The following is a 17102-nucleotide window of genomic DNA, read 5'->3' on the forward strand; positions in this document are numbered from 1 at the left end:
TATCATACGTTCACAGTTTTCTAAGTTTTCAGCCATAGTCCTGCTAAAACCTTGTATTACTTTACCAGTACCTCATTTTACATACCATGCAGCCTTCCTCCACAGTAGGTAATTTTGGCTGACATCTCCAGAACTTGCCATTTTTTCAACTGTATTTGAAAATACTGAGTGTCTTCCGTCATACTGGCTTTGGCAGGATGGTACAGTTTAATAATTTTTTTAGTTACTGAACAGTGATAACCAATTGATTTAGTGGCATAATTACTAAGCAGCAATTATTTAATTACAAGATATTGTATTGTTTTTTCTTCCATTCTCTGAGATTCCAAAGAGCCTTGGAAACATCTCAAAGCTAAACATAATACTGAAAATGAACACAGTATTTTCCAGGCTAAACACAGCAATTTGATCTTTAGAGCTTAAGTTCACACAATTTTTTCTTCTGAAAAATACCTATAATTGAAAGAACTTACGCTAAATGAAGTGGGCATGTCTGAAAGAAGCTATGGCAGAGGTCAGTAAGTTGAGGTAAGTGTGGATTGAAAAGGTTGAAAGATGCAGGTCACATTTGGTTAAGTATTTTCCCATTATTTACCTTTACACTTCACCAGAAATCATAGAATCATAGAATATCCTGAGTTGGAAGGGACCCTTAAGGATCATCAAGTCCAACTCTTGACACCGCACAGGTCTACCCAAAAGTTCAGACCATGTGACTAAGTGCACAGTCCAATCTCTTCTTAAATGGTTTAATATTTTTCTAAAAAAGGACTGTACTTTATTATTTTTTTATTATTATTTTTAATTAGGGTAGAATGGACAGCAAAGCTTTGAGGAAAAAAAAAAAAAATCTAAACTCGGAAGTATTCTTAAAGAGTTGTTGAGATTATTGGAACTAATACCTGAGCTGTCCAGGATAGAAGTGCTCTATTGACCAAAAAGCATGAGGAAAAACTGAATTTTAGTTACTTTGTGGTTGTGTTCTCCACAGGTAAGCGGTAGTGATGCAGCTCTTCCTGCACCACCTTCCCGGCCGGCATTTTCCAGCCGTTTGGGCCTCGCTGTCGAGCCAAGGCCTTGCCCAGCAGCTCAGTGCCTTCCCTTGGCACCGAAGGCAGTTACTGCAGTCAGTGAGGGCCCGGGCTGCTGACACTCGGTCCCGTTGTTTAACCCACGGGGCAAACACCCCTCAGAGGCACCCTGGGCGCAGCACCCTTCCCCTGCGAGCAGCCCCCAACCCGCCATTTCCTGCCCCCAAGCTGCAGTAACACCCTTTTAACGCCGTTTTAACGCTGTTTTATGGCCGTTTGGGTCCGGTACCGCGGGGCGCAGCTCCCCTCAGGGCGGCGGCGGGGCCGTGAGGCGGCGGCACGTGAGGCCCGCCACATGGCGCCCGGCCCCGCCCCGCGGCGCTGCCCCGCGCCCTACCCGGCAGGCCCCGCGCCGGGCGCCCCCCGCCTCCTTCCCCCGGTGGCGGCGGCGCTGAGGTGGGGCGCCGCGCTCCGGCGATGTGAGGCGCGGAGCCGCTGCCAGCGCGGCTGCCTCCCTCCTTCCCTCCCTCCCAGCCCCCTCCTTGCCTTTCCCTTCCCTTCCCGTCCCTTCCATCCCCGCCCCGCCAGCCCGGGAGCGGCCCCTCCGGAGGCGCAGCACGGTAAGCCGAAGCCAGCCCGCTCCCTGCCCGCCCGCCGTGCCCCTCAGCCCCCGGGGGCGGCCCTGGCGCCGCTGCGCTGCGGGCCGCGGGGGGCTCGTCGCGGGCCGGGCCGGGCCGGCGCCATCTTAGGTCGCAGCGCGGCCTCGCAGCCCCCTCGCGGTGCCCGGAGCGCGGGGGCCGGGCCGCGAGGGCTTCTCCCGGCCGGGTGCCGGGGGTCTGCCCGCGGGGGCGTCGCGGGGAGGGCTCGCTCCGCCCGCACGGGGCCCCCGGGCTGGGCGGCGGGCGCCGGGCCTCCTCCTCCTCCTCCCCTCCGGCTGCGGCCCGCAGGCCTGGGCCCGGCCCTGAGGCGGCTCCCGGGCGGAGCGGAGCGGCCGCCGCTCGGCTGCCCTCGGGCCTCGGCGCCCTCCCTGGCTCCCTCCCGCCGCCTCGCAGCCGGCCCGGCTCGGGGGTGGGAACTGGGGGCTTGGCTGCCGAGGCAGCGGTGCCCTTCCCTAGGCGGAGCTTACGGCAGCTCCCGGCACGCAGGGCAGCGTTGGCTCCTTGGGTTTTGCTCTGTTCTTAACCCCCCCCGCTTTTTTTTTTTTTCTTTATTTCCTGAGGGGAGTTGGTTCGTGCTTCGGCTTTTTAAAACTTTCCAGGTTCAGCTTCCACTTCGTCATTGTTTCTTCGCTGCTGAAACAAACGCAGCGCCCATTCGAAATGCCATTGCTCGCCAGCCTCGCCAAGCTGCGCGCTGCACGCCTCTGCAGCTCACACCGAGCACAGGCACGGGCCGGGGGGGGCTGGCTGAAAAACGCCCTGTAGGTGCTCACCATGAGGGCTGTGTTTGAAACAACACGACTTCCCTGTTAGAACTGGAAGTGCAAAGGACTGATGGGTGAATAATTCCCTGATAGTTGTCAGGAGGAGGTGACAAGCAAGGCTAGTCTGGAAACTTTCTGGCTAATGTAAACACCCTCACTCCTGAAGTATACTACCAACCTCACACCAGTGGTTTGGTTTCAGTTACTTTAAGCCAGTCCAAAGTATCAACCATTGGAAACATTGAGTGTTGACCCTAAGTGTGGAACAAGTGAACTGCATCTGAAGAAGTAAATGGGTTTTCAGTAACTTTAAATCTCACCGCAGCTGTATTTGCCATGATTTTCCATAGAATTGATCTGAGTGTCTGTAAGGTGCACTTGGACAGATTGCTTTCTGTGGGTTTTGCTTCAGCTGTCAGTCTTGTTACATTTAGTAATGTTTGTATCGCTTCTCTTGTTTCCCTGTAAATAAGCAATTGTAAATCCCAATAGTAAAAACTGCTGTTGCTTTTTTAAGCAATCCTTTGATATTATTCTAACAACACTTTAAAATTTTTTTAAAGAGTTTGTTCACAATTTTCATAGAATCACAAAATAGCCCAAGCTGGAAGGGATCAAGTCCAATTCCTGAGTCCACGCAGAACCACCCCAAAATCAGACCATGTGTCTGAGAGCATTGCCCAGCCTTTTCTTGAGCTCCTACAGGCTTGGTGCCATGACCACTGCCCTGGGGAGTCTGTCCCAGTGCCTGGCCACCCACTCAATAAAGAGCCTTTTCCTAACACCCAGCCTGACCCTGCCCTGCAGGGAGACACTTTCTGACACTTTTTAGGTTAGAATGCTCTTTTAAACAGTTTTTTTGATTATTTATGTAGCGTTCCTTTGGAGTTTTGGACCTGCCTCAGATCTGTGGACTACTTCTGAGTAGATATGTGTGTAAATGTGTATTTGTATTTATACACATTAAAAAGAAATAGGGTAAATAAAGGTTGTTGCCAGTGGGTTTACCTTTGTTACAATGGAGTCTGCACCTCCGCTGGAAAATATTTGTGGAGAGTGGGGGAAGAAAAGAAGTCACTGTTGTTGCTGGCTTTTAGAGCAACCGCTAGAAGGATTCCTGGCATGCAGGTTCTGCTTTAATCAAGTTTAAAAAGATGAAAACTTGGAAGCTGATTGTACTCTAAAGATGGATGGAGATGTTGTCAATGATGACAATTTGAGCAGTTCCTGCATGCCTCCTGTAATCAAACCTTTTCCCCTTACTGCAGTTGTAATTCTGTAGGCCACTAATTTTTTTGACCTCTCAGTCATGCCGGTTCCACTGCTCACAGGCCAGGTTATTTTTAATCTGCATAGGTTCATGTCCTAGTCCTATGAGAAGCTGTGCTATCATGACTGAAGGAGGAGTATAGGAACAAGGCAGGAACTCATTAGGCTTAGTAAAAGCATTGCCTTAAATTCCTGTTGTTGGAATAATAATAGTAATAAAAGATCCAAAATAACTTGATACTCGCCTTTAAAAAGCGGTCCTACTTTTTGAGTCACCTTTTGAGAAAACCATTTTTATTCATAAAATGGAATTGTTCATAAGCGCAGCTAGGTGGTGTCACCTAAATGTCTATGCTTATGTTATTAAATTTACTTTTATTTGGATAAAAAAAATCAGCTGCATTCTGCTGTAACTGAAGTTACCACGCATCTTGTTAAAACTGTGCTAGTATGTAGATTGTTTGTGCCTATTCTGTTTTCTGTGTAATTTGTATGTGTTCTCATCTTCTCTAGTACATCTTGTATCCGATTACTTTTTTGAGGTCAAATAAAATTAAGTTTCTTAAATAAAAATACCCCCTACACCGTTCGTATCTGTGTTAGCAGTTCCATAAGCCAAGTGCCTGAAAATGATCTTTCATTTTGCCTTGAAGTCTCCCAAACATTGTCTCCCTGTAAGTAAAGCAAAGGCCTTCTGTGAAGGAAGAGATTGGGCCGTGACCTTCTGAGACCTGGCACGTGGCCTTTCCTACCTGCGTGAAGTGGACATCGGCTCCATGCTCTTCTTCTTGTCCTGTGACAAGAACCTAGTCTAGTGTCCTGTTCTTTTCTAGCACTTTGTTTAACTTCAGCATCCTGATCTGATGAAGGAAGCAAGTAGTAGCTCTGCAACTTGGTGTTATCCTCAAGACATGGCACACAGCCGTCCCACCCCCCTCTCACACGCTTCACTGCAAGCAGGTGGAGGATTGTTGTGGCATAAAGACTACATGGACACCAGGGCTCTTTTAGGATCAGTAACTGCTGCTACTTAATTGATGCCATAACTTCATTATCCATGTTGCATCCCCATCTTGAGGACAGGCTCCCTCCTTATACTATTCGCCCCACAGCAGTACTTTTCCACCATTCATTGGTCAACAGCTTTGCCCAGCAACTTCCAAGCCATAATGGCTGGAGAACAAGCAACGTGAGACGGCAGGGAGTCTCCTGAATCACCCTTCTTTGTTCCCTCTAAACTCTTTAAATTCCTTGATGGCCTCATCGATAAGAGTTCAATGTTATCCCCAGCCATGGGGATTGCAGACACCCATGGCCACATTCACACAGATTGTGACTGCTCCACAGTGATTTTTGATAGCAGCTCATTGCTCCTGTCCTGAAGTCGTTGACTCTTATTAGACACTTTCTCACTCCCTGTGCTGAAGACTTCCATTTTAAACACTGTTGAGAGATTATGAGTATTCTTAACTTTGCATAGTTATACTTTGAAAAAAGAAACTTAACCCAATGTTTAAAATATATGTTGCGCTTGATATACTTTTGGAAAAGAGAAGATCATGGGAAATTACACAGAAAACTGTTGACTGAACGCCCTTGACGTGTTAAAGAGGAATTGTATGGTTTAAGAAGTAGTAGTTTATGAATATAGCCTTGATTTTGTCACCTTGTGTATATACAAGTATATATGTATAGTCTTTTTTTTTTTTTTGGTAGTTACTAATGACATTATCATACATATGCTTTGTTTCTAAAAGATCTGAGCTTGATTTAGTGTAGACAGTTGATAAATAGAAAAACAGTATCAAGATTTTAGAGATGAAGTTGAATTTTGACACTAAGAGGTTTGGTGTTAGGGCTGTAGGTATTCAAGGAAAACCAAAGTCAGGGTTTGTGATACATTTCTGAAATCAACTGTACAAATAGCTCTTGCATTCAAGAATTCATAGCTACCTCTGGGCAAAAATCTGCTTGCAACTGTAGAAAACAGCAAGGCTTTTGAGTGTGTGGAGACTATAGCATCCATTAAAGGATACAAAAAAAATAGTCCCAGCACACTTCCTTAAAGTCTTTAATTATGTTAATATCGCTATTTTACTACTAATAATAGGGAAAAGTTGTTCTCGTCAACATATATGTAGTAATGGTAAAAACAGTTTGTTACTTGCGGTGTGAACAGGTCAGTTCAACTGCATGTTGCTGCTGAAAGGCAATATCCGTTTTGTCCTTCCTTGCATTGCTATTAGAGCTATGGCTGTGACATCACACCAGGTACAGGGAGTTACAGTGTCAGGCAACTATCACTGTGTAATAGAATGATTTTCAAAGTCCAGCTTCCTTAGCTAGTTTGCTTTGTAAAGTAAATATTCCATAAGCATAAGGGAAGTATTAGTAATGGTTATGTGGCTGGGGCCTGATACAAGACAAGAAATACTCTTGTATTGATTGTGGTCTTCATGAAAGAAGTTCCTTGAGTTCTGTTCTCCAGTTTTTGTCAAAGCAGTCCAGTGATGAATAGAATTTCATGTACGTAACAAAACTATTAATTAATTTCAATCAAATTCTCTCTTAGCTTGAGGTACTGTTGGCGTCATCAAGCAAAACTGAGACATCAAAGTCTGTGAAGCTCCAAGTCTTAGGAAGAGCAAATACAATTTTACTGGCATTCTGATACTGCTTATTGCTGAAGCCATCGCTTGGTTTTATGAAAATACTGGTCTTATTATAATTTATTTTACATATATGTATATTATACTCCAAATAACCTCTGTTCTTATTTCCTGAATTGTTAAGAAATGCTTTTAAGATTATCTAACAGGGGTTGTGAAAAGAAAGAGGAAAGCTTTGTTAGATGTCACGGCTTATTTAAAGACAAACAGAACCATTTGTGATTGGTAGCTCTGATGTTGATCTTTGAAGATCTACATGTATTCTAGATCAGGTCATGTTGAACCTGTATTGAACGTGGTGGGGGGAGACCATAATCTGGGAATTATTGTCAAGTGCAGTCATTTCTGTTCACAGTAAAGCATTTGTCCCACAAAAGTACTGAATATTTGTTGTTGTTTTTTCTGTCTAGTCTCGAGATGGCAGAATTATTTATGGAATGTGAAGAAGAGGAGCTAGAACCATGGCAGAAGAGAGTGAAAGAAGTGGAAGAGGATGATGATGATGATGAGCCAATCTTTGTTGGAGAAATCTCAAGCTCAAAGCCACCTAGTACATGTAAGATAACATTTTCCATAATTTAAAGAGGTATTTTAAGGTGTAAAACTTCCAACTTATATTGAAAATGGAGATTTTTAAAATCAGCGAGATTTAAGAAATTCTACATCTTAAAGCTGTTCTTTAGTTTGCTGTCTTACACTGAAAACTGGAATTTTTAGGGAATTCTGTTGTAACATCCAGGTAATGCACAGCTGTCTCTACCTGTAAACTTAAATCTCTCGAGGCAAAACAAGAACATTTGAAGGTTTTAGCACTGACAATACAGTTACAGTCCAGTACAGACGATGCTGAGACCGTGCAACAGCTCTTAATATAGTCAATATTTAAGTAGATACTTGGAAGTGTCTCTGCTAAAGTAACATGCATGAATTCAGGACTTCATGTGGCAGTCCCTCTTCCACCCCCTGCTCCTCCCCTGCTCATTTCATGTGTTGATAGAATATGTGGACATCATTTTGATAAAACGGTGGTAACTGTCCAAGTGTGTATAATAAAGGCACAAACAGGAACATCATTTAATATGAAAATAGCACAAGCCTGTCTGCTAAGTAAGAGATTTCTATTAATAAATTCATTACCTCCCTATGAAATCTGAGTTTTTTCATCAAGTTCTGTAGTTCTCTCTGATTGCAGGTAGTGCAGGGAATGAGGTTAGGTGGTTGTGATGACAGCAGATGTATCAGAATTCCATGTTTTTCCTGTGCTTGGGCTTTGGCAGGTAAGTGAAGGAGAACATAATTTTCGTTATTAAAATTAATTTAATGGAAGTTTTGGATCTCTGTGTTTGGCCATCATGTAGTCAAATGTTAGGAGGTTTTACCTAAGTATTCCCTAGTCGTCAAACACAGAAGACAGCCTGGTAAGGAGGTTCACAGCTGCATGGTTTTGTCTTGTCTCTGCTATGCTTGTATCTGAGATTTTCATAGTCATTTTCTGAACGTTTGTTGTTTGCAGTAAAGAATTTCAAGGCAAAATGTTAAACTAGGCTCTTTGCCACACTCTGCTGCATGGACTTTGGAGCTATTCTTAGCTGTTCAGTCATTTTCATTTATAGTACCTTCATCTTGCATCTGAGCTCTGTTTTACTTTGTTACTCGCTGGGATAGTAAGTCTACTTTAATACTTCTTTCACTAGCTTAAAAATGTGGAAAATAACATCTTAAGTATTTGAGAAGCATTAAAGTTGATGTTAAAGCTCTCTCACCTAAAAATAGTTCTCAATGGTTAATGTTTTTGAATACTTGAAAAATAGTCTACATCCTCTTGAACCTTTGGAAGAATGCTTGAAATTTGGTTTAAGAAGTTTTCTGAAGTTACTAATTTCTAAAAAGATTAAAAAAAAAAAAAACTAACTATTTTTTAGGAGGCCTAAAGACCTCTGGATTACTGTTGGCCATTAGCAGTAGATCATGAAAGTGAACTGTTAAAGTGCAAGACATTGGAGCAATAAATATACAAAGGTTCACTGCAGTCAGTATAAAGGTTATTTCCCAGTCAGAAGGATAGAAATACGTGTTTGAAGTGAGAGCTATGTTTGTGATATAATTCAGCAGCTTCAAGAACTTTGGTAAAAGATACAGACTTGCAATGTATGCCTCTAATTCTGCTGCCCATACTCAGTCCTGACACACATAAAAGCACTTATGATATAACTTGTTACTTTCTCTTTTCCTTCCCTTTCCCCAACTTTTCTCTTTGTAATCTCCTACTTGACTATCAAAAACAGCTATGGAAGAATGACCTCAGTTCTTCTCTGGCTTGTAAGTAGTACGTCCTGGCAGTAGTCAGGCTCCAGTCTGCAGAATCGTTGTTCGTGATAGGCAAGCCACAATGAACTCAGCTTTGCTTACTGCTACTATTTAGTTTTTGCTTGAGAAAATCCCTGTCTGATCAGATGACAAATGGAGATGTGCATATTGCTCTTAATTTTTCTGAAAGGTATGTTTTCTGCAATACATAGCAATCTTTTTAACCTTCTTCTGACAATGCAATTATCAGTTTTTATAGACTGATGTTGAAATTGGGAAGGAAATAGGTAAGGGCCCCAGCCTTGACATGCTGGCCCAGTGTTACGTATGGCAAAGTGTCTCTTCTGCCATGCTGGAGGATTAGTTAGAGTGGGATGAAAAGTAACTCTCACTTTGCTTGCTTTACTGTTTCCTGCAACTGCTTATTTCTCCTACAGTTATTGCTCATTTTTTCTTGCTTACTTTTTCATACACATAAACTTGTAATTTGTTGCTACTTTAAAATGTTATTCTCCATGCTACCGTGTTATTGTTCAGTACTGTTTTACCCAAACTGGAAAAATTAAATACTTTGAAGGGGGAGGGGAAACAGCATGTCAAGTCTATGAAGAATCAATTGTCATGTGAATCTAGTTTATTTCAAAACACTGGTTTTCTGAAATGTTTTTATGAATAGTAAACTCTACCTTTATATTTTAGGATTTGAATTGTCTGTGTATCAGACTGCCTGGAGCTGCATATCTTTTGTGAACCATAACTTTTAAGTTTTTAGGGTAGCTCTTTTTTTGTTTGCTTGTCTGTTTTTGATTTGTTCTTTTGTTGTGTTGTGTTTTTTATAGGGGGGAGGGGGAGGTAGACAAAGGTTTTTGTTTTGGCTCTGGAATTAAAATGTGGGGTATAGATTTGTTAATAAACATGAAAATATACATATTTGGGTAAATCCTGAGTTAAGTTAATCCTTGCTCATAGACTGCATCATTTGAAGTAAAAATAGTATTATTGCAGAAGTAAATTTCTCCTATCTTAAAAAATGCAAACTTGTTAGAATCTGTCGCTTGCAGCTGCTTTTTCATTAGTATGATCTAAATGCAGGTGACAGGTTGAGAGCTGTGATCTGAGCTCTGCTGCTGTTAGATTTATTTATCAACCTGGGGACTGAATACTCATGAGCTGTTGTCTGTGGAAGCAGCCTTGAGGTTATTAAGCACAATTTCCAGAAGTTTTAATACCTCGTTTGAGATCCTGATGTAATTTGACCCCGGTTTGAAAAGGTATTTTCAATCTTACTGATTTGGAACATTTACCTAATTTCATATGCATATTTTCACATGTCAGAGCAAGAAACTTGGCAGTAGCATTAAATGCATTGAGAATCTGGTGGTAGAAGAATATTGTAATTTGATCAATATTGCTGTAATATTCTGGCCTATACATTGTAATCATAGAAAAAGATGTAGATGGTTGGGGAATATTGCTGATACCGGTTAGGGAGTAAGCATTAGATCTAAGAAATTCCACTCTTTTCCAACAAGTTAGAACTCAGGTCATAGACTGCTGTGTGGGATATGTAAGAAAATCAATCTGATTGTAATACACTTCCAATATGGCTCCCGTAATTGCTGCTCTCTTCATCTCCTTTGGCACTGGGAACTTGAGATTGGTGATTGTTTAGTAACTGGTTTAAAGAAAATGATTCCTTTTCTGCAGAGCAGTTGTAGAGTTGGGGAACTTCTTTTCTATGTATGCAACAAACATTAATGAATAAATGCATTTCTTAAAATCAGCAGAGCTAAATCTTTGTGAAGTGTTCTTATTTTGCTTACACTCTTACTTGTGTCTTAATCTCCAAGAAAATAAAACCTGAGATTCTTAGGTGAGCTAGCCAAACTAAGAAAAGCAGAGTAGAAGAGCTTGTCTTAACTGGTACAAATGACATTGTGTGTTGTAAGGTTATTTGTTTTAGAAGTAATATTCTAATTCATAAGGCAGATCCTAATTGGCTTAATTAGTGGACATGAATGCTGCTTTTAATTTGCAAAGAGCTTAAGCTATTAATTTAACTGCAATTAAGATAAATGTAACTTTTGACAGATATATTGAACAGAGTCAACTTCGGCTCATCACGAAGGGGGATACAGAATGGTGCACCCAGTAGAGGTACTATATTGTCCTAATATGGTAATTAAAAAACAAACACACTCAAAAACACAAAACTTATGAAATGTCTGACCACAAAAGTATATAAAGATAACTTTGGAATCCTTTGCAACAGGTACTGTTACTACATTCAAGCCTGAAAGTCACCATTATCCGACATCTGCCTCCAGCCCCAGTGCCATGCCTGTCTCATCAGTCTTTCAGTCTGTATCCAGACCTACGACTAGCTCTGTAGCAGTTCAGCCATTGTCTAGACCAGTGAATGTTTCAGGAACTTCACAGACACTGCAGAGACCAGTTGCTGGATGTTTATCAACACAGCAGATGCCCCGGCCAAGTTCTGGAATATCACAGCCTGTTAGCAGACCTGTAACCATTCCAGTGACGACACAGCCAGTATCAAGAAATATCACAGTTCCTGTAGTGGCTCAACCTGTATCCAGGCCAGTGACTACTGTAACAACACAGCCTGTAATACTCAATCAGGTAAATTTTTATTCCCTTAAACTGTAAAATACTTAGTTTGCTTTTGAATAAATTAATGAGGAACATATGGACTCACTTAGTAGAGTTATTTGAAGACCTGCACTAAATTATTGACTACCGTTACGTACATTGTAAGGATGCATTGACCATAACCTTGCTCTGCTTAATTATTATATATATTTAAAATACTGATTTAAAAACTCTTAGTACGTTTAAAATGCGTTGCAGGGCTCAAGGATGGTAGCTTTACCTAATAACAGCAGAATTAAATGAAAAATCTTGAGCCTAGATTGATGTGGTTTAGCTAATTTGTTTAGCTTATATGTAGAAATGATGGAAAATCCCATTCTGTAAGTTTTACAGAGATGCATTCTTTTCTTAAAGACGGATCCTTCATATTGGTGAATTAATTTCATTTTGCATTTTGTGTTTAGCTTTTCCCATGTGATTTTTACAATGGCTCTCCTGGGGTATGGCTGCTTGAGAGAATGCTGTTGTGGTAGCTTCTTGGTTCGCTTGGCAGCTGTAGTGAAACTGTGGTATGAGAACGGGGGTGCAAGCAGCCATAAGTTGTAGGGTGAGTAGCTGGAAGGCTCTTACAAGATACTTGATTTTTCTTAAAAGCCCAAGGGAATTAGGTACACAAGTCATGTATTGTAGATCTTCAGGGAGAGACAGGGAACCTCAGGATTCCCTCAGATCTTCAGGGAGTCACGTTAGATGCTGGCTTTTTTGCCTTACCTGTTGGATGCTTGTGAGAGAGAGAGAGCGAAGATTGACATTTTATGTTTGTATGAGGTAAACTATGGTGTGAAAAGGCAATGTCTAGGCAATGTGACTACTATATAACTGCTGCTGTCAGGCTAAAATGAAGTGGACACCATCTCCACGATCCATGCAAATTTCCAGACCTGCAGTTGTCCTAGCTGCCAGTCTTTAGGTATAAATGAAAATCTTTCAGTCTTACTATATTCTGCTTTTACTGAACAAGGAAATCAGTATGAATAAGGCTGATAGAACATGAGAATTAGATATTCTTCTTATGATTTGTGGCAAAATCATCGGTGGTGCTGGATTTTCAGAAAAACTACAATAGAATTGTTGCCTGCATAGCTGGATCTCTGGCAGATTTGTTAGGAAGGAACTCGTACTTTCCAATGTCGAGTCTTCAGGAGTTGACTGACAATTTGCAAAGAGAACTTTTTGGGCATGTCTAGTGAAACATGTTAATTAAATGTCTGTCGTGGCATGTATGAAGGCCTAAAACAGTGATATAATTAGAAGGCCAGATGTCAGTAGGACGTGCAGATTGGCTCTAAAGTCCTCTTAAATTTGTCTTTATAAAGCAGCCTGAGTTAATACAGAAAAGTCTGCTATTTCACCTAATGTATACACATATTCCAAGTCTGTGAGTTTTATCAAGGTTTACTCATGATGTAGTATGCTTTTTCAAATCCTTCTAAAGGATGTTAGGATGTCTTGCAGAATCTCTGTTGCATGAGACAGCTTCCTCCCATACTTCTCTCACATATAAATTCTGTGTTTCTGTTCTAATAGATAAAGCTGCTAGTGGCCTCTAAAATGGTTTTATTAGGAAACCTTTGAGTAAGCAGACCTAGGAAAGCTGAGCTGCAAAACGTATATGTAAGTGGGATGTAACTCGCATGATGGTAATTTCTTCTGAAGGTTAAAGATGGTATACACACAGCACTTCTTTTTGTTGAAAGTTCTTTCTCATTTATCAAGTTTGCTTGCAACAGGAATGTCGAAGTTGACTTAAACAATTTCTTTTACTTTGCCAAAACCTGCAGGTTGTTCTTGTTACTGGTAGAGATACACCTATGTAAAGCAGTCGCAGCTAGAAATGCGGCTTTCAAGGTGCATGATGTAGGAAAGGGTCTCTAACTATGTATTAGGCTGTTCTGTCTTTATTCCAAGTTAGATCAGTGTGCTTTACAAAGCAGAGCATCCTTTTGTGGGATGCCCAGTGCATATATGTTCTGTGGTCTCTTAGAACTTACACAATTGAGACCATCTCATATTGTATGGTTTCTTTTCAGTGTTGGCATTTTGATCATGGCTTTCACAAGCTCTTTAATTTTTTAGGTTTATCCTAAGCGTGTTCTTAAGATGTTATTCTTGAGTACTGTTAGGAAGACTGTTCTGATGGTGGTTTTCTTCCTTGCTTAGAACATACTGAAGGTGACTCTTCCATCTCTTCAACTTAACTCTTCCAGATTCAGATTAGTATTTCCACTTTCAGCCTTATTTAGGATAGTTCGTTTCCTTATCCTTGTACTGTTCAGCCACTTGATTAAACCATACTTTGGGGGTGAGGGGGGAAAGGCTTGATTGTTGTGCTTTTATTTTTAATGAGGTACTGTAGTTCAGGTTCTTGGGCAGTGTTCTGTGTTTTTTAATATCACTCCTGACACAACTGTCATTTGCTCTTCTTAGTGTCATATGTATGCTACTTTTATTTTGGTTCATGTCCTTGGCTAGAATTGTCTTCATTCAAGAGCTCCTTAAGCTTTGGGTATTTTTTTCCCCGTTATCTAGTCTTCCTTCTCTGGGGACCACTGCTTTATATTAATGTTTTTCTACCTTGGGCTTTATATGACGCTTTCATTCACATGTTTTCTGTTTCTTCCCAACCTGATTCTTCTGTTTTGTGTTCTTGTTACTGCACTATTTTAAATCAGTTCCAGAAATTCTGAATTGAATTTGGCTTTGGTGGTACTGTCTACACCAGTCCTAATTAATTCAGAGCTACTGCTGTTGTATGATACTGTAAGGTTATCTTCTTCTTTAAGGCTCGTTCATTCTCAGCGATGAGGATTTTCTATGACCCAGCATTCCGAATGCCTTCCAGTAAGCCCTAGCCACTTCTGTCCATCTTTCCCGTAATGGCTAGGCACATTCCTCAGCCTGAGTGTGATTCAGGTTTCAGTTCTTCCTAGTTAAATTTTGAAAGAGCAAAGGTCCAGTACCATGCATCATTCCAGTTCTATGTGGATTTGGTTACAGATTGGCGTGTCAGTTTCTACAGTTAGGAAACCCAACATGCACATGGAGTCTAAAATTGTTACTAGTCTTCTGAAAAACAGAGTGACAATGTTTTTTTTTTTTTTTTTTTTCTTTACTTGAGCCCTCGGAACTTCATTTATAATGTTGTTGGTTTTAGACTTTCTACATGTGAGAGCACCTGTATGCGTTAATTTAGTTAATATGTTAATTTACTTAATTTTGGTTGATTTTTTTTCATTGACACGGTAAAGCTGCTCTATTTAATTATTTAAAATGTTTTTGCTTTCTAAAGTATGATAATATTTTTATATTTTTTTATTGTATGTAAAACAACAGAACCAAATTATATGAAAAGAATAGTTTTAAACAGAAGGGGACGTTGAGAAAAAAAAGAGACTGAATTTCCAGGCTTTTACTTTCTTGCTCACCAGACGAGTTTCGTATATACTAGGGAAGTGTACACATGCCATCGAAATACCTAGTGTATTGAAGAAAGCTGAAATTGTATCAGCACTTAAAAACAAACTGCAAAGTAGTAAGAGTGGCAGATTTTGTGTATATGTATTGTATTGGTCGCATTTAAAGTGGTGGTGTGCAAAGTCCTCCACCCCAGGAGCCTGCAACAGGTTTACCACCTGAGCATCAGTTGCTTCAGAACTGGGGTTTGCAGGTTAAGGGCTTCACTTGTAATTTCACTGGCTAGTCTGAAGCCATCATGGATACAGTAAAACCTGCTCTGGTAGGACTCCTGCTCATGGTTTTTACTTGTAACAAATACGGCAAAGAAATCTAGTAGTTAAATGTTTTTAGCATTATCATGATTTCAACAGCTACACCTTTGCTTAACTTACTTAGATTGAATTTGATCGCTCCGGAAGAACGGCTCTGCGTTTTCATTAGGGCCCTGCAGGGTCTCCGTTTCAGACCTCTACAACAAAAACAGGGTGGGAAGAAAAAGCTCTTGCTTTGTTCCAATCTTTTCTAGTACTTAAGAGTCCTAAAAAAAATTATCATACCTGTATGTGTATTTGTGCACTGCCTTTAGACTTGTTACCATCAAGTTTAGTCAAAATGGTGGTAGTTAAAAAGATAGCAGCTTCTACCAGGATGTTTCTACAATTGTGCTGGCTTAGTGGAGAGGGAAGCGTATTAAGAGACTTATCTTTACAGCAAAAAGCATTGTGGCCTTCGTCTCATGGATACATTGATGACAAAGTGTGTGTATGAGTGTTAGGTGATCATGTTTTAAGAAAGTGGGGCTAATTCTGTCTAGTCTTTTGTTTCACAGTACAGCTTGACAAAGTTAATGTAACTAATTGCACTATTTCAGAGTAGAAAGATGAAGTGCCAACATTTTGCCATTTATACCTCAAAATGGAGATTTAATGCAATTCTACCATAAGGTTTTTCTTAACTGATTATTGCTATTGCTGAAAATATTTCTTGTTCCAAATTGTTTTAGTTAGTATGAACAGAGATGTGAGCAATATTAATGATCTTGGCAAGTGTGTTTTTGACCTACCACAGCCTCTAAATTTGAATGTTAATAAGAACTAAATTTGATGTTTCCTTCACTCTAAACATTACCTGTTAGGTGATCAATTAAAGTGTTTAGGTGTAAGTTTCTTTGTTGCGGCTGAGAAATATAGACTCTGTTTCATTTTTTAGGTTATGGTAGTACCAAAGGGCAAACCTTTTAAGTTGAAGGGTAAAAGTATACCTGTATTTGGAGATGCTCAAAAGCATCAAGGTGCAGAGAAACACAAACCAACTTTTAGGTTAGCTGTGCTTTGAAGAGGGAGTTAAACTGTATTATTTCAAGAAATCTCTTATAAATTATCCTATATAAAAGAAAAAAAAAAAAATCCCTTAGTGATACCATAAGTTTGAGTGCCATTCACAGTCACCATGTTGTAGATACTTCCTTACTTTCATTAAAGCTTGATCACTTCATAGAATTCAACTGGTGTAATCTTATCTTTAAGAGGCTTCTGCTCGCAGCAAGTTTGTGCTACTTTCAGTTCTGTTTTCTGTTCTTTTAAAATGCAGGTAGTAGCTGTTACACAGGAGTAACAGGCAAATGTCTAAGCTTGTATTGAAGGAAGAAAGCTCTACAGTTGTCAGAACAATTCAAGTGTAATTTGAAACATCATCAGACTTTTGAACAAAAGTAATTACAATTAGCAATTCACATAGTCCTAGTAATATTTCATAAAATGGGTTTTCTTGGGTCATATGGTTGTTTTTTTTTTTTGGATATACAGCTATGACTAAATTAACCACTGATAAGAGTTGCAAACTTCTTAAAATGTCAAAAGAAACTATTTGGGGGAGATTGTAATGAACTTGGTTTAGAGATGAGTACTTATGAGTACTTGTAAGCCGTCGTATGTTTTTAAGATAAACCCTTTGAAGCCTGCAAGTAAAAAAATGTTAAACCTCAAATTTCTTTTCCCTCTTGAAAATATCTTATTAGGATTATATTATGGATTCTCCACCAGCTGCACCAGATAATACATCTGGTATACTGTTTGGTGTGAGAGAGAACTCGGGAGTTCCACAGTACCAGACTGGGCCATCAGTGAATGTAACAGGTGGGTATAACTGTAGTAGTTGATAAGAGAAAGAAACAGCGTAATGTCATTTAACTGTAGTGCAGACCTTTGGGTTATAATTTTAAATAGGATTTTTAGAATATAGTATAGCTACTTTTTTTTCTTCCCCCTGTACATA

At 40.3% G+C, this 17102-nt stretch overlaps 1 protein-coding gene across 10 annotated transcripts in view; it reads left to right on the forward strand.

Annotated features, from left to right (window-relative positions):
• The first annotated feature begins 1382 nt into the window (after positions 1-1382).
• ZNF280D (zinc finger protein 280D) overlaps positions 1383-17102 on the forward strand; it is a 51624-nt gene continuing 35904 nt past the window's right edge. The window contains exons 1-6 of one of the 10 annotated variants that reach the window (XM_068696244.1): positions 1383-1651; positions 6803-6948; positions 7585-7669; positions 10791-10856; positions 10972-11342; positions 16846-16963. In XM_068696244.1, the coding sequence (XP_068552345.1) occupies positions 6886-6948; positions 7585-7669; positions 10791-10856; positions 10972-11342; positions 16846-16963 (703 nt within the window). In that variant the 5' untranslated portion in view covers positions 1383-1651; positions 6803-6885. Of the gene's footprint in view, positions 1652-6802; positions 6949-7584; positions 7670-9834; positions 9971-10790; positions 10878-10971; positions 11343-16845; positions 16964-17102 lie in introns of those variants that run through there. The other 9 variants (XM_068696235.1, XM_068696238.1, XM_068696239.1 and 6 more) reach the window with 9 other exon arrangements.

Source organism: Anas acuta, chromosome 12 (genome assembly GCF_963932015.1).
Source record: "Anas acuta chromosome 12, bAnaAcu1.1, whole genome shotgun sequence".
Lineage (NCBI taxonomy): Eukaryota > Metazoa > Chordata > Aves > Anseriformes > Anatidae > Anas > Anas acuta.